The following is a 26,030-nucleotide window of genomic DNA, read 5'->3' on the forward strand; positions in this document are numbered from 1 at the left end:
ATAGCGGCAGAGTCGGCTCGTCGACGACGCAAGGCGCAGTGGACACAAGCCGGCCCTGCTCGGAGACATGGAGTCCCGTGAGGTGGAGGCGTGATGACGACATAGTGCCAGCAGACGCGCGTACCCCGGCAAGTCGAGGCGGAACCGGCTTGAGGCGCGGCTGCTGCCACGTAGCGGCAGCTCAAAGGTGACGCCGGCGAGGTGAAACGGTGCCGTCGGCGGGTCGACAGCCAAGGAAAAACGGGTGGCTCGGGGCGACTTTGAGGCGGAGCAAGGCGAGGCCAGCTTGGCACAGCTGCTGCCGACGAGGCAAAACGTGACGGCAGTGGCAGTTTGCGACCGCGAGGCATAGAACAAGACCAGCTTGATGCAGCTGTCGCCTGCGAGCCGCTTGCGGCAGAGGGAGAGGCAAGTCAACGACTCAACGGCGGAGCATTAATGCCACTTCTTTTCGATGATTCTCTCAAAATCGCCTCCTTCTTAGCTTCTCTTAGAATCGGCACTTCATATTTTTTTTTACAATCCTATTCAGTTAAGGTCTAATTAGGTAGGATTGTAAAAAACATATAGAATGACGATTCTGAAAGAAGCTGGGAAGGGGGGTGATTCTGGTAGAATCACCCAAAAAAAACTGGCCCTTAGTCCGCAGAGACGTCCGCTTCCTGGTCGTGGCTGGATCCATTGGCTCACGTTCGTGTCCTCCTTCAGGTTGCGGTCTTCTTTCCTCCTCTTCTTTTGGCAATTGAAAAACCAAACCAATACTTTTTTTGAGCATCAGTACAGACACAAGCGCTCATATACACGCGCATACACTCACCCCTATGAACGCACACACGCACACCCTACCTCTATAAGCACCTCCGAGAGACTGAGCCGGTATATCATCTTGAGATTTACGAAGTCACCGTAGGCGCCTCGTCATCGACGGGAACGTCTCCTTCCACTGAAAGCGCATCGCCGGAAATCCTGAAATAAATTCAGAAATAATGCGAGTACCAAGATTTAAACCCTAATGGGTTGGGGATACCACTGTCTACCTATAAACCAAACCAATACTACTAGTAGCTTCACGTACTAGTACTGGTTGCTGACTTAATCAAAGCAATGATTAAAAAAAACGAGTCTGGTCGTTGCTGTACGGATTACTCCTTCCCCAAAATCTGAGTGTGCACGCGGATAGTACTCACGTACTTGGTGGACCCTTTATACGAACAGTAGCAGCGGAGTAGTACTCGGGGTGGCAAATTTGACAGTTTTGACCTTTGGACGAAATCAATTCACGGAATGAACTGCCCGCGAAACTATTTCACAGCACTGACCCTTTTGTATAGCGCCCGCCACGCAGGCGCCACACCCTACGGTGCAACGCCCAGCTCTGGGGCGTTGCACGCCTGTCCACCGTGGCAGCCCTTGGACCCGCACCCAGTAGTGCAGCGCCTCCGAACTAGGCGCCACACATGTAATGTGCAGCGCCTAGCCCTCGGGCGCTGCAATGTGACTTATCCAGCGGCTTGGCCCCCCTCCCCCACTCCCCCCACCCCACACACCCCAACCCGAGCTTTGCCCCCTCTCCCACTCTCTCCCCCTCTCAAATCCTCTCCCAAATCTTGCAAATTTGAAGAATTTGTTCGTGAATTTCGAAGTCAAACCCCCCCCCCCCTCAAGGTAATCTTCTCCGATCCCATTGTTTTGATCCAAGTAATGCTAGTTTGGGGAAACCCTAGTTTTGTTTGGATCTAGAGATTTGCATGGAGATGTGAGATCTTTGTTTGCCAATTTCCTATGATTAGGCTTTGTTAGTATGTTAGGGTTATTCTTATGGGTGTTCTTATGTTGGTGCTAGGGTTATGGTTAGGGTTATGGTTAGGGTTAGGGTTAGGGTTGTTGTTTGATATATATATTAGGGTTTGTATTCCGTGTTAATCCTTAAATTAGTACTCATGGAAGCAATGTTACGTTGTGTTGTTTGAATGCTTATAGGGATGGGAAGAACATGTGTGTTTGTTCATCATGGGGACAAAGACGCCTTCTTGAAAGGCAATATTGAACCGAATACGGATGAGCTTGATATGGTGTTTGATAGTAGTCCTAACTATGCGGAGCTCTTGCAACAAGTGAGGAAAGATTTGAATTGGATGGACCCTAGTGATATCGTTGAGTTGGAGGGAAGGCATAATGTAGGTTTTGGAATGCACATCCATTGGAAGACAATGCGTATCAACTCGGAGCAACGTTGGGTTGCATACAAGGAAACGGTGGCCGATTCACTTGACAAGGCTCTTGAGTTATTTGCAACGAAGAAGGTTGATTCAAATTTGCATTTGGACTTGAACCGGAAACCCTCCTCTTTGGTTGCTAGTAGCCCCCCACCCTTGAAGCGAGATGAAATTGTTGAACCTCTTTTGACCCAAGAAGTGAGGCCAACATTGAGCCCATTTACAAACAACCAAGATGAAGCTTTGCAAGAGGACAATGATGAGTATGCGGACGATGACAATGAAGTTGATCTCCATGACAACAATGTGGGTGATCTTGACAAATATCATTTGCAAGAGACAATGGACCATTCCATCCCTTTTTCCCGTGCATATGCATCGGATTCGGATGACGAAGGTCCCGATGAACAAGTTGACGAGGAGGGGTTCACGGTGAAGGAGGCCGAAGCTTTCGAGAAGGTATTCGGCCGGGATCACAAGAGACCATTGTTCAAGGATGTTAGTCTCGCGGATGAAGCCGTTGTGGATGGTGGCAAATCTATATCTCTTGGGGTTAGGCCAAGCTCTCACCGTGATTTGGGAGACGACAAGAACCGGATTGCTAAAGGGTCTAAGTTCGAAACCTTGTTGGAATTGAAGATGTGGCTCGACAACTACTCGGTTACGCATTATCGTCCACACAAGGTGGTGCACTCGGACGTCAATGTGCGCTACACGGTTGCATGTGCATGTGAAGATGAAATATGTCCGTGGATTGTGCGTGCAAGACCATGGAAAGGAGGTCCCGTTTGGCACGTAGTGAGTTGTGTGCCAACTCGCATGTGCCGAGGCAAAAGGGTGGATGGCAAGATTGTGTCCCAAGACCACAGACAACTCACGTCCGAGTTCATCGCTTACAGGCTCTCCAACTCAATATCCACACTTCCAACAATGAGCGTCCAACATGTCATTGACCTTGTGAAAGCCATCTTTCATTACAAGGTGAAGTACGACAAGGCATGGAAGGCGAAGCAAGCCGCATTTAAGATGTTGTATGGTACTTGGGAGGAAGCATACAACCGAATCCCTAGGTTGTTGTTAGCCATGGCTGCCACAAACCCGGGAATGGTTCATGTTGTCGAGCCTCATGGGAACCAAACAACGGTTTATGAAGGAAGGAAAGTCCGAGTATTTGGCCGTGCATTTTGGGCGTTCGAGCAATGCGTGAGGGCTTTCGAACACTGTAGGCCGGTCATCGCCATTGATGGCACGTTCTCGACCGGACAATACAAGGGCACCTTGTTGGTTGCGATAGCAAGTGATGCCAATAGCCGGGTGTTGCCATTGGCATTTGCTTTGGTTGAGGCGGAGAACAATGACAACTGGGAGTGGTTTTTGCGTCTTTTGAGGACGAAGGTGTTACCCGCTCAAAGGGAATTTTGTGTCATATCGGATCGGCATGCAGGAATTCTTAACGCGGTGGAGATTGCGGGCATGCTCCGTTGCACCATCGATGGTGCATGAGGCACTTTTGTTCGAACTTCTATAGGGCATGTGGCCTTAAGGAGTTGGCCGATGATCTTCAAGATTGTTGTCTCGCTTTCTCCGAGAAGTGGTTCGCCACTTTGTTGAACAAATTGCTCGCAGACAAAAAACTTGATCACGGGGGTCAAGACTTTATCAATAGGCACATTCAACACCGGAATAAGTGGGCACGTGCTTTTGATGAAGATGGTCGGAGATACGGTCAAATGACAAGCAATATGGCTGAATGCTTCAATAGGGTGCTCAAAGGTGCACGTGGATTACCCGTGACGGCAATAGTTCAATACACATTTGACAAGATGAATGCGTACTTTCTAAAGTACTCGATGGAAACTGATGCACAGATAGCGGGTGAGAACCCGCGCAAGTACAAGTACAAGTTCCCACCCAAGGTTGATGAATGGTTAGAATTTCAATCACGAAAGGAGGACTCAGAAGAAGCTATATTATATGACAACGAAGAGTGGAAGTACGAAGTGAAAGAGCTAGGAGGAACCACAAACGATGGTCGGCAACATGGAGGTCGGGCTTTCAAGGTGTCTTTAACACAATGTGATTGCTCTTGTGGGAGGCCATTGTTGCTTCATCTCCCATGCTCACATTTGTATACCGCCGGTCGCATTAGAAATGTGGACATCAATCACCCACGCACCGTGAGGGAGTTCGAGTTCTCAATCATGACGGTCAAGAAAACATGGGCTCCCCGCTTTCACCCATACTTTGACCAATCACAATGGCCGGAGTACCATGGAGTTCAACTATGGCCAAATCCGGAGTTGAAGGTTATTAAACGGGGTAGACGTAAAAAAAAGCGTCTTAGAGGCGACATGGACGGATGGGGCCATGGTGGCCGCCGCGAAGCGAGAAACGACCGATTCCAAGAGCCTCATGAGAGCTCCCGTTGTGGGGAATGCAAAGGTCATGGCCACAACAAAAGAAAATATACGAAACCAAGGAAAAGGTCCAAGAAAAATGATGCAAGCACTAGCCAACAAGGATCTACACAAGGGAGCCAACCAAGTGGTAGCCAACAAGTGCCAAGCCAACCAAGAGGTAGCCAACAAGTGCGAAGGCAACAACGTGGTAGCCAACAAGTGCCAAGGCAACCAAGTGGGAGCCAACCTAGTGGTAGCCAACAAGTGCCAAGCCAACCAAGTGGGAGCCAACCTAGTGGTAGCCAACAAGTGCCAAGCCAACCTAGTGGTAGCCAACAAGTGCCAAGCCAACCAAGTGTTAGTCAAAGAGGATCTGGGCAACAAAGAGGTCGGCAACTAGGATTTACAAGAGGCCGTGGTGGTGGTAGAGCTCGTGGTGGTGGTGTTGGCCGTGGTGATGGTCTTGGCCTTGGTGATGGACTTGGCCTTGGTGATGGACAAGGGCAAGGTCGTTATAGAGGAATGTTTGGATACCTCGATGGACCATTTCCGTATGTTGCTCACTAACTATAATGTTTCAAATGTTCTTGTTTTTCATATGTTCTTCTTTTTCATATGTTCTTATTTTACATGTGCTTCCATTTGTTTTTATTGTCTTTACTAACCATTATGTTTCACTCATTGTAGGTATGGCGGCTTCCCAACCCAACAAACCAACAATGAAGGAGGATGGCGAAGATGAGATGGCGGGATGGTGGGAGAAGGCTGTGAAGAAGCTTAGAGAGGAGGATGCAGCCAAGCTAAAGAAGAAGAAGGAAGAGGAGCTTGAGGAGAAGAGGAAGGAAAAAGAGAGAGCGTCAAATGCGATGCGTGCTAGGGAGCAAGCATTGGTGAGGAAATGTGAGGAGGCACAGAAGAAGCGTTAAAAGGATTTTGAAGAAGGAACCATGAAGCTTTGGGCAATTGCAGCTGAAAAAAAAGAGGGAGGATAAGATATTCATGGAGAGGGTGGTTAAGGAGGCCCACCTCATAAGGAAAAGGGAGGAGGAAGAGGAAGAAGAGAGGAAGAAGAAGAAGGGAAAGGGGCCTTGCTCTACGCAATAGAGCTATGTCATCTTCAACTTGCTTGTGGACGATAATCGTGTTATCCTCTAAACTATGCTCTTCAATTTGGTTGTGAACTACTATGTGTCATGAACTACTATCCCTGCTCCTCGATTTGGTTGTGAACTACTATGTGTCATGAACTACTATCTGTCCTCCTCGATTTGGTTGTGATCTACTATGTGTCGTGAAGTACTATGTATTATGAACTAGTATGTGTCGTGAAGTACTTTGTGCATATGTTGTCTTCACAGTTCTTTGCTTGCTATGTGTCGTGAAGTACTTTGTGCATATGTTGTCTTCACAGTTCTTTGCTTGCTATGTGTCGTGAAGTACTTTGTGCATATGTGTCGTGAACTACTATGTGTCATGAACTACTATCTCTCCTCATCGGAATATGTGTGCATGTGCCAAAAAATTTGCTAAGTACAAGTGCAATGCCTAGCTCTGGGGCGTTGCACTGTACAGTGTGGTGCCTCCAGGCTAGGCATTGCAGCGGTTGTAGGTTGCAAACACTTTGTTTGCTCTCTGCTTAGCTCAGCCCAGGAGTGCAACGCCTCAATGCTAGGCGCTGCACTGTACAGTGTTTGCAAGCTACAGCCGCTGCAGCGCCTAGCTTGGAGGCGTCACACTGTACAGTGCAACGCCTAGCTCTGGGGCGTTGCACTGTACAGTGTGGCGCCTCCAAACTAGGCGCTGCAGCGGCTGTAGCTTGCAAACAAAGTACTTGATCTCTGCTTAGCTCAGCCCAGGTGTGCAATGCCTCAGGGCTAGGCGCTGCACTATACAGTGTGACGCCTAGCACTGAGGCGTTGCACCCTTGGGTTGAGCTAAGCAGAGAGCAAACAAAGGGTTTGCAACCTACAGCCACTGCAGTGCATAGCTTCGAGGCGCCACACTGTACAGTGCAACGCCCCAGAGCTAGGCGTTGCACTGTACAGTGTGACGCCTCCACGCTAGGCGCTGCAGCGGCTGTAGCTTGCAAACACTTTGTTTGCTCTCTGCTTAGCTCAGCCCAAGGGTGCAACGCCTCAGCGCTAGGCGCTGCACTGTACAGTGACGCCTAGCACTGAGGCGTTGCACTCCTGGGCTGAGCTAAGCAGAGAGCAAACACTTTGTTTGCAAGCTATAGCCGCTGCAGCGCCTAGCGTGGAGGCGTCACACTGTACAGTGCAACACCAAAGAGCTAGGCGTTGCACTGTACAGTGTGACGCCTCCAAGCTAAGCGCTGTAGCGGCTGTAACTTGCAAACTTGGTCATTTTCAGGTACGTTGCAACATTTCCTAGAATAAGCAGTCAGAAACTTTAAGTTCACATTTCAGTCACACTTGAACATTATTAAGACAACAAGTGCAACATAGAGGATCAAGTTCAACATTGCTAAGACGTCAACTCCAAGTTCAACATAACTAAGACATACAAAGAGGATCAAGTTCAACATAGAGCTACCACAACTCCAAGTTCATCAACATAACAACTCCAAGTTCACCGACATAACAACTCCAAGTTCACCGACATTACAAATAAAGGACGATGGCTGGTTCCTAAGAAGAGCTAGTTACAAATAGAGCTAGTTCCTTGAGCGCTTTTTGGCTGCTCCCCCCCTCTTGCTGGCTAACTTCTTCACCTTCCTAGGAAGAGGAACACGCTCCCGCTCCGGCTCCGGTTCCTCCACGTCATCGACATCGTCATCCAAATAGTCATCCAAAGCCGCCATCCGCGAGGTGCCGAATGTCCTTTTGCCTCTTTGGGTGAAGTCTTCAGGTGTGTACTTGTTGATTCCCGTCCTAGGCTTTAACCTGTATGCAGACCTAACCTGGTACGTCCCCAAGGTCATATCATCAGCAACCTATGCATCAACAAAATATATGGAAAGACCGTGTGTGAGGATATAGTTAGCAATGCATCAACAATTGGATATATATGCTCATGCCGTACCTCTTGGGTGACCACACCCACATCCTCATCCTCCAAATGATCACCATGGCTCTGCCCCGAAGCGGGATCTGATGGTGTCGCCGACCTAGACCATTCTGGTGATACATACTCGGGGTCACGACAACCGAAAAGGTTTGATAGCCGCCTTAACTTTTGGCCCTGGCGCTGCAACATGTACACGTGAATGAGACATCGAACGTAGCAACACATGTTAAGTGCTAGTTTGATGGAGATGTGAACCTTGATGAATGCTCGAAGTGCACCTTCTCCATCGCTTTTGCCAGCTGAGGTTGTTTCAAGAATAGTCTCGGTCTCATCAGCTGCTTTCTTGATCTGGGCACGCTATGAACAGAAATGGTATTAATGTGTTAGGCAAGCGAAGATGTGAATAGTGTGAATGAAAAGCAAAGAGGGAAAATACCACAAAGTTCATCATTGGAGCTGAAGGGATCACTGAGTTGCCTTTCCTGACTAATGTGTTGTACTGGTGCTGGGCTACCTCATCGAAAACAGTGGGTTCTTCCAAAATCTCCTCAGCATACGCTGGCTTGCATACCTCCACACGGGTACTTGCAAGAAACCATGTGAGATAGTTGTTGAACGCTACAGGGCAGTGCTCACGAAGCTGGACTCCTTTTCCAGCCCTAGCTTGCTCCACACTAAGCGCAAACTGTACGGCATACTTTCTGTGATGCTTATCCCAATCCTTAATCTTCCGCTGCCTTTTCCTATCCAACCTGCAAGTTAGAAACATAATATTTGTAGCATCGGAACCGCCGAGAAGCTGCTAAGTACTCAAGGTTAATTATATCTTACGCGTGTAGAAACTTGTCCGTGTCCTCCCACTCCGGCGGATGTGCCTGGAACAAACCAAACTGACGGCGCACTCGATGTGGGAGGTGAAGCTCAACCGCCCAGTTGCATATGAGTGGGCACTGCATACGCCAGAGATCCCTATCCCTAGTGCACATCGGATTCAGCCTAAACACTAAAGGGTTACCAAAACTATCTCCTATTCCATACGGATCCCATATCACCTGCAAAATGGGATAGAATGCAAAATTGATATCGACTTGCAATAGAAGCATCATAATCACTTATGCAATGTCAATTCACCTGCTCAGGCGTGATCGCGTCAAGCTCGCTCTGGTACAACTTGTACATGACTGAGGGATCATCTGTCGTCTCATTTAACACATCCCACTTGTAAGCCCAAGTGGGTCGCCGTAGTAGGTCGCCTTTGTCGTCCCAATCATCGTACTTCACGGTCTTCGGACGTCCAACCGGCAAACGCTCCCAGCTCCATATGGAAAGTGCGAGCAAACAACCACCAATACCTCCAGATGACCTACAACAGGCTTCGTCCAACTGCACATAAAAGAGAACATGGTTCAATTAAGAGCAATATCGCATTCATAATGTAGCAATGAAGTGAAAAGGAAACAACTTCATACCTTTCTATACAAGTAAGCCAGTGTCGCCGAACCCCAACTCCAATTGCTATCGAAGACGGTCAACGCCTTCAGCCACATCCATGGAGCATTCTTGCCTATGCCATCAGCAAACATAGTCCTGGATATCACATACCACATGTAGACACGAGCATATGTCTTGACCGTGTCCTCATCAGCTTCCGGTGGGCAAGTACCAAAGTGCTCAGTAATCCACGTGAAAGTAGCACCGGCTGCGACTCTTTCCTTCTTCTTGTCTTTTGCTGCTGGTTCCGGAGGCTCCGGAGGAACCATACCGATAAGGGCATGCATCTGCGCGCGCCACCCATCGGAATCGGTGCTCATACATAGAGGATTCCCATCGATAGGAAGACCGGTGATCATAGCAATATCCTGGAGCGTCACGGTCATCTCCCCGGTCCGAAGATGGAAACTATGTGTCTCCGGCCGCCAATGATCAATAAGCGCGGTGAGTGCTGGAGCATTGTTGGGTGGCGCCGACCGTCTGACCATATGAATGAAAGGGAGAAGTCATGTCTCCCTTACATACGGTGTGTATCGCTCATCATAGAGCATCCACCCAAGGGTGACCCCGTGAGAACGAAGCTTCAAAGGTGCAAGCTCCTACAAACAAACAATTCATAACATTACATATGGGGCATTTGTGTTTGAAATAAATACGAAATTCATAAAACAGGACACTTTCATTATTACCCGCTGCTCCACCGCCATAGCGTACGACCGGTGTTGTTTGTCCCAGTGATCATCGAGAAGCCAAACCATCCTAACAATTTTGAAAGAAAGCTTTCTTGTCAACACGATTATCTTTTGAATACAAATAAACTAAAGTACGCCTACTAGATGCAACCGTACCAATCTATGTATCTGACCATATCAAATCAAACTAAACTAATAAACTAGGGTTCCACAAATAACTAGGCCTACTTCATACAAATAACTTTTCCATAAACTATGCCTACTTCATACAAATAACTCTTCCATAAACTAAACTAGGGTTCCACAAATCAAACAAACAAGGGTTGTAATACATGCAAAGTTCTAATACATGCAAGATTCTAATCTAATCTAATCAAACAAGGATTCCCCAAATCTTCAAAATATCATATTTTCTATGGATAGAAAGAAGGGGATCAGAGGAGAGTACCTTCTAGGACGGATTGGTGAAGAAATGCACGGACCAAATCGTCGGATCTGAAGGATTTGGGAGAAGGGATTGAGAGGGGGAGAGGAGGAAGCCGCCGGCGCCACTGCTTCTTTTGCAACTGAACGATGGGGTGGGGTGGGGGAGGGGGGAGCGGGCGGCTCGCATCTAAGTCACAGTGTAGCGCCCGAGGGCTAGGTGCTACACATTACATGTGTGGCGCCAAGCTCGGAGGCGCTGCACTACTGGGTGCAGGCCCAAGGGCTGCCACGGTGGACTGGAGTGCAACGCCCCCGAGCTAGGCGCTGCACCGTAGGGTGTGACGCCGTCGTGGCAGGCGCTACACAAAAAGGTCAGTGCTGTGAAATAGTTTCACGGGCAGTTCATTCCGTGAATTGATTTCGTCCCAAGGTCAAAATTGTCAAATTTGCCGGGGTGGTTTGCCCTTTTCCCCACACACGCTCGGATTGACACAGACCGATCTGACATGGCGTACGGCGGTTGCAGCACAATTCCTGTCGACCTCGGCGACATGTGATTGTAGCCACAAAAAATTGATCTTCCATCCGGATTCGACGGACCGCGTTGCATCGGTGATATACAGAAATAACGCCAAACCCTAAATTCCCTTGACCTCAGTCTCATATATGTTGCCGTTGAATACTTCTCCAATCTTGACCGATAAACTCATAGTTGATGTGAATTCTTCCACATCCGTTCTTTGTCATCTGACCAATTACGATCTTCTCGAACCCTAGAAAAGATCCCTCCAAGAACTCAACACCACCGTGCGCAGCCCCACGGTGGGCGCCAACTGTTGTGGAATTGTCACGGTAGATGTCCTAGCATGAAGACTTAGTCGTGAGGCCAACGCATCTATGTGGCAGCTTGAGAGGGGTTGAGCGGAATCGAGAGACGCAACGCAAGACAAGGATTTAGACAGCTTCGGGCCCCGGGAAACATCATCCGGTAACAACCCTACGTGCTGTTTATGGCTAGGTCTTATTATCATCACGAGGGAGTCGCCGTAAACCGGCTCTCCCAGTTATGTCTAGACCTAGAGATTGTTTTCTTCTTTCTTGTCCCTCTTTGGGGAGCCCTACCCCTCCTTATATAAGTTAGAGGGGCGGGTTACATGTGGAGTCCTATTAGGATTAGGATTAGTCTACCTTCTAATACAAACCGGATACAAGTCCGGGTCTTAACTCCTTGTAAGATAAATGTTCCTTACACCTTTCCTCTTAAACCGGCCCACCATTAACATAAACTGGCCTTTTGGGCCTTGGGCCTTGTCATCCGTCTATCCTGCCCGCCGGGTTATCAGTGAGTCATAATGTACGGGCAGGTTGCTTGTAAACCATCTGGTCAGGGTAGGTCGCCAGTGAATCGCCAAGTCCGGCTGGGTTATACTTCTGGCCGGGTTACGCCGCGGGGTATATCCCCGACAGGTGCCCTAGGCATACCCAAGCTTAGGTCCTCTCCACTCCTTATTCCATAGTCCATCAAATTCTTATCCAAAACTTGAAAACTACTCCATTGGTGGTGTTAGCAAGTGGAGTCTAGAGGGAGAACAACACAAAGTAGGAAATTGATTCCCTCGCCCTCGCTTGCTTCAACGACCCCGCCCATCTTGGTGGGGTCGATTCCCCCATCGCCCGACTCATCTCTGACGAGTATGGCGTCAGTGGGTACGCCCCGCCGCTCGTATGCTTGGTGGGTCCCAGAACACCCGTGATGTGTATGAGCTTGACTAGGGCGAGGGGCTTGTGCTCGTGCTCGAGCTCGACAAGACGCACTTCGATCTCGTCACCAACTACGAGCTGGACTGTGAGACTCCAGAGCAGGCGGGGGCGACGAAGACGAAAGTGGGGGCAGTTCGAGCTTGTCGCTGCCGGAGACCCTAGAGAGGTGCGCGAAGAGACATGGTTAGATTTGTTGGCCACCACTGGTAGATGCTCCATGTCTCCTCCTCTGGTTCCTTGTGCATTATTGGGTTGTCTCAATTTTCAGTTTGGAACACTTAGCTATGAATATTTTTTTGATTAATATTGATGTCGTTGATACATATTGGTACTGGGAAGATTTTATGTATTATTGCTGAGCTCTCATCAGCAGGCCTAATTTTACAGATGTTTAGTGCACCAGTTCCTGTTCATTTACAACACAGCCCTGTGATCTCATCTAATTGATGTTTCTCTGAATTTATGAGAGGTAAACTGCACTAATAACAAATCGGATGTCATCTCTCATGTTGCCGATTCAACCTTGGACGATGTTGCGCGGCCTGCGGCCATGGACGATGTGCTGTTGGACAATGACGCGAGGCCGAGGCAGCCAATGTGAATGACCACTGGGTATGTAATGCCCCCCCCTAAAAAAATCTGTATTAACTTTTTTGAGTCCTCTGTAGTGTTGTTCTATTTGTTATGCAGTTTTTCTTAAAAATGTAAATCTCCCTTCCATTCATTCATAATTCATACAATAAAAGCGTGTTTTACTGCCTGGTTTGTCTGGGGCTTAAAACCGATAGCTTTATGCAGGAGGGCAGGAGGCTGTATGTTGGTTTTGGAAATACCTGTTTGTCCATAGAAAACTGTAGAATGCATGTGCGCTTAGAATTCGGATATAGTCACATTTGGCAATATCCAAGATTATTGTTATCTAATAGATTTTTCATGTTTCTTTATTTTTGCAGAAATCATTTACCTTTCAATCTTGGAAGGCCCTAAGCTGAAGGAGAGCATCAATTGTCATGAGAGATAAGCAATATCTATTAGACACGCATACTATCAGGCTAACGCAAACCACTCAGGAATGAAGTATACTTACCGTAACTTTCTATGTGTTGACTTGAGTTTTCCTGTTAGTAAAAGAAACATGCCATTTTTTTGCGGTTCATAGATTCATGCTCAATGTTGAATTATTATCTGATCTGCAAAAGCATGCCTTACTGCTGCTTATGGTCACATGATTTATAATTTATAACTACAATTATTTAAATCAGTATCTTGCATGAAGTCTTGACATCTAGCTTGATCAAAGAGTCCACTGTGTGCTTATTTCTCCATCATATCGCACAATGAATAATATCAGTAGATAAATATCTCCTTTGTATGCAATGAATTTCATGAAATAAAACAACGTCGATCACTGTCTCGGACGTAATCTTAAGTGCACAGGCATGGCTTACTGTCACTGCTTTCTTGTAGTATTAGTGTCGTCTTTGGCTGTTTCCTTTCTTGAATTTTTCAATGACAGCGTACATGCCTAAACATATTCAAAGTTGTTGATTATTTTGTTGCAAATATAGTATTTAGTAATTTGACGTGAACCCTTGAAGGTCCAATTAAGGCTATTTGACTAGGAAGCTAGGTGATATGTGCTCAAAAGAACCTACCCCTGTTATGCACCAGTTTTTTTTGCCTTAGCGTTGTTTCTGCTGTTATGCTATTTATCTTGTATTAATTGAATTTTGAAGATAACGATTAAGGAATTCATCTACAATAGGAACTTACTTCCCTACAAGGAAAGTCCAGTGATTGGGCAACAACATGTGGAAGGATAATTACTGGATACTTTTTTTAGCGAACAACTGCGGAGCGATTTGCTGTCTCAAAACATGTAAGTTGTGATGCCCTCTCTGGAATCTAATGACTAATTCGTAAAACAGGATCTGGTTCTACAATTTTATCAAAATTAATTTGGCACTACAAAAACATTTGTCATTTCATCTAGGAATATTTTTAAATAGTTAATAAATCATACAGACTTGATATTTTCTTGGTCTCATGCAACTATGTGTTGTTTCTTATTTTACTCAACAATCATTTGTGGCAATTATGAGTTGTTTTTCGCCATTCATACACTATCCCTTAATTTTACTACGAATATATGGAAGTATACACTAAGGGGTTTGCGAAAATTAAAAAAACTAGGACACAAGCACGAGTCACCTTATGAGGTGATGATGTAGGAGACACAATGAGGTGAAAGAGATGTGATGGACATAGAAGAGTAAACCCATGAGGACAAAAGAGATGTGGTGCACATAGAAGGAGGAAGCAAGGACCTCGATCCACATTATTGAAGACATGGATAAGAACAAGAGTATCACACTTCACACATCAACCAATCAATGACACATGTTGGTATTGGGGCATATCGCCCTCCCTTGCATTATACCTGTTAATATTAAGATGAAACACTTAGTTGGATGCATTTCTCTTATATTGTTCTATGGCAACACCCGAGCATTCTGCTAGAGAAGATGCTCGGGTGTAGTAGACATAATCATATATTATATTATTATCATTAGTATCAACATATTTGTAAATGTTTTCATACTCAATCTATGAGGTTAGATTCAACACGAGATCTAAAGTTTTGTGTGAAGCCAAATATGTAGTGTCAGCAATACTGTTTGATAGCTTGGGGGTATGATAATGTGGAAAATGGCCAATGGCTGGCTAGCTGTGTGGGAGAGCAAGAGATGTCCCAAGAAACGTCTCACTACAGTGGAAACCGAGCGGGAAGGGGAGGGTCCGACAGGGAAAAGGAAGTTTGTGTTGCGCCCGCGGGTTGGAGATAACAAATGGTGGATAGTCCGGACAATGATATTTCTCCCCCACATATTATCTGGATATGGGTAAGTCCAGACTATCCAGGCGGTTGAATTTTGGGGAGCTCGTTGGGCACCGGATGTATGAGGGAGAAATGAGCTTCGACTTTGAAAACGACTTTAATAATTTATTTGATTCGTTTATGTGCATTGTAGCCCATAGCAATGTACGGGCATTGTACTAGTACGAACAGTAGCAGCGGAGTAGTACTCGGGGTTTGCCCTTTTCCCACACATGCTCGGATTGACACAGACCGATCTGACACGGCGTACGGCAGTTGCAGCACAATTCCTGTCGACCTCGGCGACACGCGACTGTAGCCGCAAAAAATTGATCTTCCATCCGGATTCGACGGATAGCGTTGCATCGGCGATATACAGAAATAACGCCAAACCATAAATTCCCTTGACCTCAATCTCATATATGTTGCCGTTGAATACTTCTCCAATCTTGACCGATAAACTCATAGTTGATGTGAATTCTTCCGCATACGTTCTTTGTCATCTGATCAATTACGATCTTTTTGAACCCTAGAAAAGATCCCTCCAAGAACTCAACACCACCGTGCACAGCCCCACGGTGGGCGCCAACTGTCGTGGAATTGTCACGGCAGATGTCCTAGCACGAAGACTTAGTCGTGAGGCCAACGCATCTATGTGGCAGCTTGAGAGGGGTTGAGCGGAATCGAGAGACGCAACGCAAGACAAGGATTTAGACAGCTTCGGGCCCCGGGAAACATCATCCGGTAACAACCCCACATGCTGTTTATGGCTAGGTCTTATTATCATTACGAGGGAGTCACCGTAAACCGGCTCTCCCAGTTATGTCTAGCCCTAGAGATTGTTTTCTTCTTTCTTGTCCCTCTTTGGGGAGCCTTGCCCCTCCTTATATAAGTTAGAGGGGCGGGTTACATGTGGAGTCCTATTAGGATTAGGATTAGTCTACCTTCTAATACAAACCAGATACAAGTCCGGGTCTTAACTCCTTGTAAGATAAATGTTCCTTACGTCTTTTCTCTTAAATCGGCGCACCATTAACATAAACCGGCCTTCTGGACCTTGGGCCTTGTCATCCATCTGTCCTGCCCGCCGGGTTATCAGTGAGTCATAATGTATGGGCAGGTTGCTTGTAAACCGTCTGGTCAGGGCAGGTCGCCACTGAATCGCCAAGTCCGGTTGGGTTATACTTCCGGCCGGGTTATGCCACGGGGTATATCCCTGACAGGTGCCCTAGGCATACCCAAGCTTAGGCCCTCTCCACTCCTTATTCCATAGTCCATCAAATCCTTATCAAAAACTTGAAAACTTCACAACACAAAACTCAACAGAAAATCTCATAAGCTCCATTAGTATAAGAAAATAAATCACCACTTTTGGTACTGTTGTGAACTCATTCTTTATTTATATTGGTGTAATACCTACTGTATTCAAACTTTTCCATGGTTCACCCTCCAATACTAGCCATAGATTCATCAAAATAAGCAAACAACACATAGAAAACAGAATCTATCAAAAACGGAACTGTCTGTAGTAATCTGGATATTTCGAATACTTATGTAACTCCAAAAATTCTGAAACATTAGGACGACCAAAGATTCTTTTATTAATCCTATGCAAAAAGAGTTAGTATTTTATCGTGCTTATGTTAAAAATGAAAACTAATCTCCTGGGAACAAAAGTTTTTGTTTTTCAGCAGGATCAAATCAACTATCACCGTAAGCTATCCCAAAGGTCTTACTTGGCACAAACACTAATTAAAACATAAAACCACATCTAACCAAAGGCTAGATGAATTATTTATTGAAAAACAGGAACTAAAAATATTGGGTGTCTCCCAACAAGCGCTTTTATTTAAAGCCTTTTAGGTACGCATTGATAATTTTAGTGATGCTCACATGAAAGATAGAAATAAACACAAAGAAAGCAGAATAAAACATGTGACAGACAAGTTTAAGTCTAACATGCTTCCTAAGCAAAAAAATTATCAAGACAAGCAAAAACTACCTTATGCATGGAAGAAGAAAGAAACAAGCAATCTCAACATAACGAGAGGTAATTTTGTAACATGAGAATTTCTACCCACCCAGCTGCTTCCTTTCCTGGTTGATGCACTTGAGGACGTCGTGAGCGGCATCGGCCCCATGGCAGAGGAAGGAGCCCGCGTTCTTTCCTCAGCCGCGCTGACGCGCGTCTTCAGCCACCTCCATCTTTGCGATCATGCAGCCCGCCTCGACGAGCTGCTAGAGCCTGTGGACGACTAGCATTGCAGGGCTGCCGCCGCGGCCATGAAGGGTCAGGTGGAGGCCCTGTTGGGGAAGTTCCGCGCCTTCGCTCCCGCGCCCCCGACCGGCGGTGCTACCGATCCTGCAGCTCCGGCTGGTGGTGAAGGTGAAGGCGATGCCATTGAGGAAGAAGCATCCCTTGTAGGCGACGGGGCGTCCATGGGTGACGGGATGACTCGCTGGCGGCTCCTTTCTTGCTTAGTTTCTGTAATATGCAGCATGCCTCGTGGAGGCATTAAACTCGCGTTTGATTTCAGGAGAAAAATATGTCTTGTAATATTTGCTTTGAAATTCTGCGATTTCCTTTCCATTTGCCTTACATTCTACGTCGGCAGGGCCCGACCCCGCGCATACCTCAGTCGCCATTGGGCCGTCCGGATTACCAGGATGGACCAAGGAGTGAGGGGCCACGTGATCAGTTAGGCTCCTGAGTCACGATGCTCGGGAGTCCCCCTTGATGCGCAAACAACCTATAGAAAGGAGATCTAGGAGTAGGCCTAGTGTTCTACGTCGGCAAGGCCCGACCCCGTGCATACCTCAGCCGCCATTGGGCCGTCCGGATCACCAGCATGAACCAAGGAGTGAGGGGCTACGTGATCAGTTAGGCTCCTGAATCGCGATGCTCAGGAGTCCCCCTTGACGCTCAAACGACCTTCGTACCTTTCCTACGCTTGGGAGGGCGCATGAAGACCAGGTCTGAGGGACCTGGCAGGGCGGCGTACGCTTGGGCGTGGCCCGAGCACAGCCCCCGTGCCCAGCCCCCTCGCCTGACTCTCCTGAGGGGAGGTGTTGCGATGAGGCCAGACACTGAGCTTGGAGGCTCCCTGAGGTTGATACGGCCATGAGGCCGCCCTCAGTTGTTTATCACCAGCGCGGAGCATAGCGCTTCCGCACTTGCACGGGCATAGCCGCTCCTCGGCAGTGTCGACTGCCAGCGCGGAGCATGGTGCTTCCACTGGTACGTGGGAGGGGACTCCCTACTGCAGAGAGCCCCCGGGGCATGCCCCGCCCTGACTCGTGGCTTGCACGGTAGGGCCAAACGAGGTGTGTCTGGGCACTCGTGAGCCAGCACGGGACTCACGAGGCCCTACCTCAAGGCGGGTTGTGCTTGGTCTTGGTTCTTGATGGCTGTGGTGTTCCTGCGAGATGGTTAGGCAACCTGCACCGAATGAATTTCCTGAGGCTATTACACGAGAAGGCCAAGCACCAACGACCCCAGGAGGTGACGTGAACGGGGCCGGCCCGCCAGACAGAGCTCGGTTGTTGGATTTATGGACGCTGCAGGGACAGGCCCGAGCACAGACGCCGTGCCTGGCCTTCTTATGAGAAGGATCCTGAAGAAAGACGATCGGCGTGTGGCTCCCATGGTGGGTGACAATCAAGTAGGTGATAACCATAGATGGATTATGCATGAAAAGCAAATTAGCTCAGGTAAATGCAAGAACGATACACTCCACCGGGTCGGACCCAAGCGGCTTGGGGATGATGCAGCCCGAAGGGCGCCCCAGCAGAGTAAGCTTAAGACGCAAAAGGATACATGCCACAGGGACGGACCCACGCGGCCTGGGAATGATGCAGCCCGAGGGGCGCTCCCAGCTAAACAAACTTGGAAAATATCACCTGGTTTGGTTGCCAAAGGAGTGTTGGGGTAGCTGAAAACGTGCGCTGAAGAAGTCGCTCCTCACGAGCCATCGAGGCCCAGAGCCTCGAGACGCTCCGGAGACTCTAGTGGCCTCCTGAGGACCGTCTCCATCTCTGCCAGGACTGTGTGATGCCTGGCCTCCTGACCTGCCAGGATGCTCTGCAGGTTGCGCTGGAAGGTGGCTGCCACGCTCGGCGGGACGAACGGCATGCGAACGTAGCTGTGAGGTGGGCCCTCACAGCGTCCCACGCGCGAAGGCTAGAAGCCCTCCTGAGATGCGGCCCCGTTGAGCCCTGGGATGTTGATGCAGACGTGCAGCTCACCACCCTTGCCTGGATGGGGAGCAGCACCAGATGGGCGGCGGTCGCCACGTATTGCCCTTGCTTCCTGAAGCTCCTGAACGGTCTTGGTGATGAACTCCTGAGCACCGGGCGCTCCTCGCCCGACGTCCTCCTAAGGGAAACGTGCCGCGAAGCACGCCTCCATGTGGTGCCCGAGCGCTGCTCCCTCGTGATGCTGTCCAGGTCTGAGGCCCTCCAGAAGAGAGCCCTCGAGCCCTGCCCGAGGAGGGCACCGGGCACGCCTCCCTATGCGAGGGAGACGCCCCAGGCGCGGGCGCCGATCCTGAGGTGGCGCCGCCGAAGGCGCCGTTCTCCTGAGCCCACTGTGGAGTAGCTGCTTCTTCTTCTTGGAGTTGGCCTCTGGAGGGTACTGTGCACATGCGCTATCTGGGACTTCGGCTGCTGCGGCTTGGAAGGCGCGCTCGAGGGAGCACACCACGTCTCTTTCTTCGCATGGGACTGTGATAATTCCGCCGCTTCCCGACATCTTGAGGACGTTGTAGCCATGGTGGGTGACCTGCCATCAATTTGGCCAGCGTTGGGTATTCGAGGATGGCATTGTACGGCAGTCAGATGTGGGCGACGTCGAAGTGGATGAGCTTGGTGTGGTAGTTGTCGTGCTGACCCAAGGTGACAAGGAGATGAGCTTGCCCTATCGGGGTGGTGGAGCCGTCAGTCACTCCTGAGAAAGGCTTGGTGGGCTGGAGCTGATCGTATGGCACTTGAAGGCTATCGAATGTCTCGATGAACAGGACATTGGGCCCTGCGCCGCTGTCGATGAGGGTCTTGGTGCCTTGGACATTGCTGATGATAGGAGAACAAAACATCGGGAGGACTCTGGCGGTTGCCGCACATTTGAGCTGGTCCGCCGAGCTAAAGGTGATGGCGTACTTGGACCATCTGAGCGGACATGTGTGGCCTCGAGCTTGGGGAGAGCTGCATTCACCTCGCGAGAGATCTACTTGAAGACGCACTGGGAAGCTGGGGCCTGAGCACCACCCAAGATGCAGGTGATGGCACGCGGCTCCTGGAAGCCCCCAGCCCATTCGTCTTGTTGGTGGTCGTCGTTCCTTCTTGGTGGTGGCAGCAGTGGAGGGAGACCGGGATTGCCCCGAGGACGGTCTTCACGAGGCTGGTCCCTCCAGGTGCCCTCACGAGGCTGGTCCTGCCAGCGGTCCTCGTGAGGCTGGTCGTGCCACTCCTAGTAGGGCCCGCGGTCATCCCAACGTCCTCCACCTCGTCCACCGCCTCGGCCGTAGCCCCGGTCGTTGCGCTTGGGGCATCGATCAAAGTGTCCATCTCGAATGGCCCTGAGCTCTTGACAATCGTTGGTGTTGTGGCTGCGCATGTTGCGGAAGGCGTAGTACGTATGGCTGCCCTTGGATGACTCGGGAAGGTCCCGGCTGCGCTTGGTGTCTGGCTCTGCCGCGAGTACGGCCACTCCTTTACGCTTCACGTCCTTAATCTTGGCCTTCTTTTCTTCTGTTTCTGCGGCAGGGAGCTCGAGGAGGGAGAGGCGCCACTCCTCAGCTCTTGTACACTTGGTTGCTATGTTGAACAGCTCCAAGGTCATGCACAGCTCCTCATGGATGGCGAGCTCCTCCTTCATCTTGATGTCGTGGACGCCTTCGGAAAACGTTGAGATGATGGCCTCGTCCGTTACCTTGGGGATCTTGAGGCGCATGTTGTTGAAGCGCTGATGTACTTCTGCAGGGTCTCTCCCGGCTATTGCTTGATGCGGCACAGGTCACCCGCGGCCGGGGGCGGACGCGAGTGCCCTGGAAGTTGGCGACAAAGTGTTCGCGCATCTCGTCCCAGGAGGAGATCGAGTCCGGGGGCAGGTTCAGGAGCCATGAGCGGGCGCCGTCCTTGAGAGCCATGGGGAACCAATTCGCCATGACCTTTTCGTCGCTGTTAGCCGCCTCGATGCTCAGCTCGTAGAGCTGCAAGAACTCCACAGGGTTGGGGGTGCCGTCATAGCGAGGAGGCAGATCCGGCTTGAACTTGCCTAGCCAGACGACACTGCACAACTCAGGTGTGAAGGCGTGGCAGCCCGCCGTGGTCACCGGGCCCCGTCGTGGAGGCGGAGCTTGATCTTGGTGTCCCCGCGCCGCCACGACAAATGGCGCATGGCCCTACCGCGGCAAGCGATCCTGGCGCGGTGGAGCAGGGAGCGGTGGAACATTTTCTTGCGGATGAGGAATCTCTTGGCAGCTTCTTTCTTCGTGCACGTGCACACGGCGCGGTGGATCACGCCGCGGGGCTGCACACCTTGGAGCGAGGATGCCGTCTTGACGCGGAGGGGCGGAGGCGCTCCATGAGCCGCGTGCTTCGGTGCGGGGGTGCCGTCTTGATGCAGGGGGCGGAGGCGCCCCATGAGCCACGTTGCCCGCAGTCGGGGCGGGCGAGGCAGCGAGAGGGATGGTGCAGGAGAGCCCCCTGCGGCGCTGACGAGCTCGGCGATGTGGTCCAACCAGTCCTCGTAGAGGTCGTCGACCGGGCAGTAATGCAGGAGCTCGCGTGCCATGAGTAGCGCGGCCTGTGCGTCCGTGGGTGCGCGGCGAGCGTGAGACGATGAGCCGGCCGGAGTCAGCGACGGGGTGGCGGTGCGGCCATCCCGCCGCACGGACGGGTGCAGTGAGGAGGCTTGCTGCTCGTTTGCCGCCGGGCCGGTAGCGGCGGGTGACGGAGAATGATGGGGTGGCCTGCCGACAGGGGATGTCTGAGCGACACGGGTTGCGAGAGCTGCCCGGCGCTCAGTGCGGGCCCGACAACCGTCGGCCATGAACTTGGTGGAGTGGCAAAGCATGGATTGACAAAGGAGAAACCTTCGGCGCACCCCTACCTGGCACGCCAAATGTCGGATTTTGATTTCCGGCAAAACCATTGAGGTTCGAACACAGGGGTGCACACGAAGATCTCTCCCCTCTCTCTAGTTGCACGCATCATGATCTCACGGCCTAGCTTGATGGACCCAATGAACAAGGTACACAAGATTTATACTGGTTTGGGCCACCATTGTGGTGTAATACCCTACTCTAGTGTGGTGTGGTGGATTGCCTCTTGGGCTGAGGATGAACAGTTACAAGGGAAGAACAGCTTCGTGAGGAGAGGTGTTCTTGTGCTTGGCGAACTTGTGTGAGGCTATGGATGGAATGACTCCCATACAAGATCCAGTCCTCTCTCATGGTGGTGGCTAGTGTCGGTGTCAAAACCGGTGGATCTCGGGTAGGGGGTCCCGAACTGTGCGTCTAAGCCTGATGGTAACAGGAGGCAGGGGACACAATGTTTACCCAGGTTCGGGCCCTCTCGATGGAGGTAATACCCTACTTCCTGCTTGATTGATCTTGATGATATGAGTATTACAAGAGTTGATCTACCACGAGATCATAGAGGCTAAACCCTAGAAGCTAGCTGATGTCTACTACACAACCTTCTTCTTGTAGACGTTGTTGGGCCTCGAAGTGCAGAGGTTTGTAGGACAGTAGCAAATTTCCCTCAAGTGGATGACCTAAGGTTTATCAATCCGTAGGAGGCGTAGGATGAAGATGGTCTCTCTCAAGAAACCCTGCAACCAAATAACAAAGAGTCTCTTGTGTCCCCAACACACCCAATACAATGGTAAATTGTATTGGTGCACTAGTTCAGCGAAGAGATGGTGATACAAGTGGTATATGGATAGTAGATAAAGGTATTTGTAATCTGAAAATATAAAAACAGCAAGGTAATATGATAAAAGTGAGCGTAAACGGTATTGCAATGCTAGGAAACAAGGCCGAGGGTTCATACTTTCACTAGTGCAAGTCCTCTCAACAATAATAACATAATTGGATCACATAACTATCCCTCAACATGCAACAAAGAGTCACTCCAAAGTCACTAATAGCGGAGAACAAACGAAGAGATTATGGTAGGGTACGAAACCACCTCAAAGTTATTCTTTCCAATCAATCCGTTGGGCTATTCCTATAGGTGTCACAAACAGCCCTAGAGTTCGTACTAGAATAACACCTTAAGACACAAATCAATCAAAACCCTAATGTCACCTAGATACTCCAATGTCACCTCAAGTATCCGTGGGTATGATTACACGATATGCATCACACAATCTCAGATTCATCTATTCAACTAACACAAAGGACCTCAAAGAGTGCCCCAAAGTTCTACCGGAGAATCACGACGAAAACGTGTGCCAACCCCTATGCATAGGTTCATGGGCGGAACCCACAAGTTGATCACCAAAACATACATCAAGTGAATCACGTGATATCCCACTGTCACCACAGATACGCACGACAAGACATACATCAAGTGTTCTCAAATGTTTAAAGACTCAATTCGATAAGATTACTTCAAAGGGGAAACTCAATTCATTACAAGAGAGAAGAGGGGGAGGAGAAACATAAGATCCAACTATAATAGCAAAGCTCGCGATACATCAAGATCATGACAAATCAAGAACATGAGAGAGAGAGAGATCAAACACATGCTACTGGTACATACCCTCAGCCCCGAGGAAGAACTACTCCCTCCTCGTCATGGAGAGCACCGGGATGATGAAGATGGCCACCGGAGAAGGATTCCCCCTCCGGTAGGGTGCCGGAACGGGTCTAGATTGGTTTTCGGTGGCTACGGAGGCTTCTAGCGGTGGAACTCCCGATCTATTGTGCTCTCCGATGTTTTTAGGGTATATGGAGATATATAGGTGGAAGAAGTACGTCAGGGGGCCCACGAGGGGCTCACGAGGGTGGAGGGCGTGCCCAGGGGGGTGGGCGCGCCCCCTGCCTCGTGGCCTCCTCGCAGGTCCCCCAACGTGCACTCCAAGTCTTCTGGGCTTCTTTCCTTCCAAAAAAGAGTTCCGTGAAGTTTCAGGTCAATTGGACTCCGTTTGATTTTCCTTTTCTTCAAAACCCTAAAACAGGGTAAAAACAGAAACTGGCACTGGGCTCTGGGTTAATAGGTTAGTCCCAAAAATGATATAAAAGTGTATAATAAAGCCCATAAACATCCAAAACAGTAGATAATATAGCATGGAGCAATCAAAAATTATAGATACGTTGGAGACGTATCAGCATCCCCAAGCTTAATTCCTGCTCGTCCTCGAGTAGGTAAATGATAAAAGAAAGAATTTTTGATGTGGAATGCTAGTTGGCATAATTTCAATGTAATTCTTCTTAATTGTCGTATGAATATTCAGATCCGAAAGATTCAAGACAAAAGTTTATATTGACATAGAAATGATAATACTTCAAGCATACTAACTAAGCAATTTTGTCTTCTCAAAATAACATGGCCAAAGAAAGTTCATCCCTACAAAATCATATAGTTTAGTCGTGTTTCATTTTTGTCACACAAGAATGCTCTAATCATGCACAACTCCGATGACAAGCCAAGCAATTGTTTCATACTTTAGTAATTTCAAACTCATAAACCTTCACGCAATACATGAGCGCGAGCCATGGATATAGCACTATGGGTGGAATAGAATATAATGAGGGGGGTTATGTGGAGAAGACAAAAATGATAAAGTCTCACATCAACGAGGCTAATCAATGGGCTATGGAGATGCCCATCGATTGATGTTAATGCAAGGAGTAGGGATTGCCATGCAACGGATGCACTAGAGCTATAAATGTATGAAAGCTCAACAAAAGAAACTAAGTGGGTGTGCATCCAACTTCCTTGCTCAAGAAGACCTAGGGCACTTGAGGAGGCCCATTGTTGGAATATACAAGCCAAGTTCTATAATGAAAATTCCCACTAGTATATGAAAGTGATAACTCAAGAGACTCTCTATATGAAGAACATGGTGCTACTTTGAAGCACAAGTGTGGGAAAAAGGATAGTAGCATTGCCCCTTTTTATTTATTTTCTCTTTTTTTGGGCCTTCTTTTTTTTCTTTGGCCTTTCTCTTTTTTTGGGACAATGCTCTATTGAAGATGAGCATCACACTTCTATTTATTTACAACTCAATGATTACAACTCGATACTAGAACAAAGTATGACTCTATATGGATGCCTCTGGCGGTGTACCGGGATATGCAATGAATCAAGAGTGACAAGTATGAAAAAATTATGAACGGTGGCTTTTCCACAAATACTATGTCAACTACATGATCATGCTAAGCAATATGACAATGATGAATGTGTCATGATAAACTGGATGGTGGAAAGTTGCATGGCAATATATCTCGGAATGGCTATGGAAATGCCATAATAGGTAGGTATGGTGGCTGTTTTGAGGAAGATATAAGGAGGTTTATGTGTGAAAGAGCGTATCATATCACGGGGTTTGGATGCACCGGCGAAGTTTGCGCCAACTCTCAATGTGAGAAAGGGCAATGCACGGTACCGAAGAGGCTAGCAAGGATGGAAGGGTGAGAGTGCGTATAATCCATGGACTCAACATTAGTCATAAAGAACTCACATACTTATTGCAAAAATCTACAAGTCATCAAAAACCTCGGTACTACGCGCATGCTCCTAGGGGGATAGATTGGTAGGAAAAGACCATCGCTCGTCCCCGACCGCCACTCATAAGGAGGACAATCAAATAACACCTCATGTTTCAAATTTGTTACATAACGTTTACCATACGTGCATGCTACGGGACTTGCAAACTTCAACACAAGCATTTCTCAAATTCACAACTACTCAACTAGCACGACTTTGATATTATTACCTCCATATCTCAAAACAATCATCAAGCATCAAACTTCTCTTAGTATTCAATACTCTATATGAAAGTTTTTACTAATCTTGTATACCTAGCATATTAGTATTTTAAGCAAATTACCATGCTATTTAAGACTCCCAAAATAATCTAAGTGAAGCATGAGAGTTCATCTATTTCTTCAAAATAAAACTACCACCATGC

At 48.6% G+C, this 26,030-nt stretch overlaps 1 protein-coding gene across 1 annotated transcript; it reads left to right on the forward strand.

Moving 5' to 3' along the window:
- Positions 1–1,970: 1,970 nt before the first annotated feature.
- Positions 1,971–3,719, forward strand: LOC147960671 (uncharacterized). Its single transcript, XM_087533477.1, has one exon. It carries the CDS (start codon positions 1,971–1,973, stop codon positions 3,717–3,719), a length of 1,749 nt encoding a protein of 582 aa, XP_087389603.1.
- Positions 3,720–26,030: the final 22,311 nt, after the last annotated feature.

The sequence above is a fragment of the Triticum urartu genome, chromosome 7A, assembly GCF_056163025.1.
Source record: "Triticum urartu cultivar PI428250 chromosome 7A, HENAU_Tu73, whole genome shotgun sequence".
NCBI lineage: Eukaryota > Viridiplantae > Streptophyta > Magnoliopsida > Poales > Poaceae > Triticum > Triticum urartu.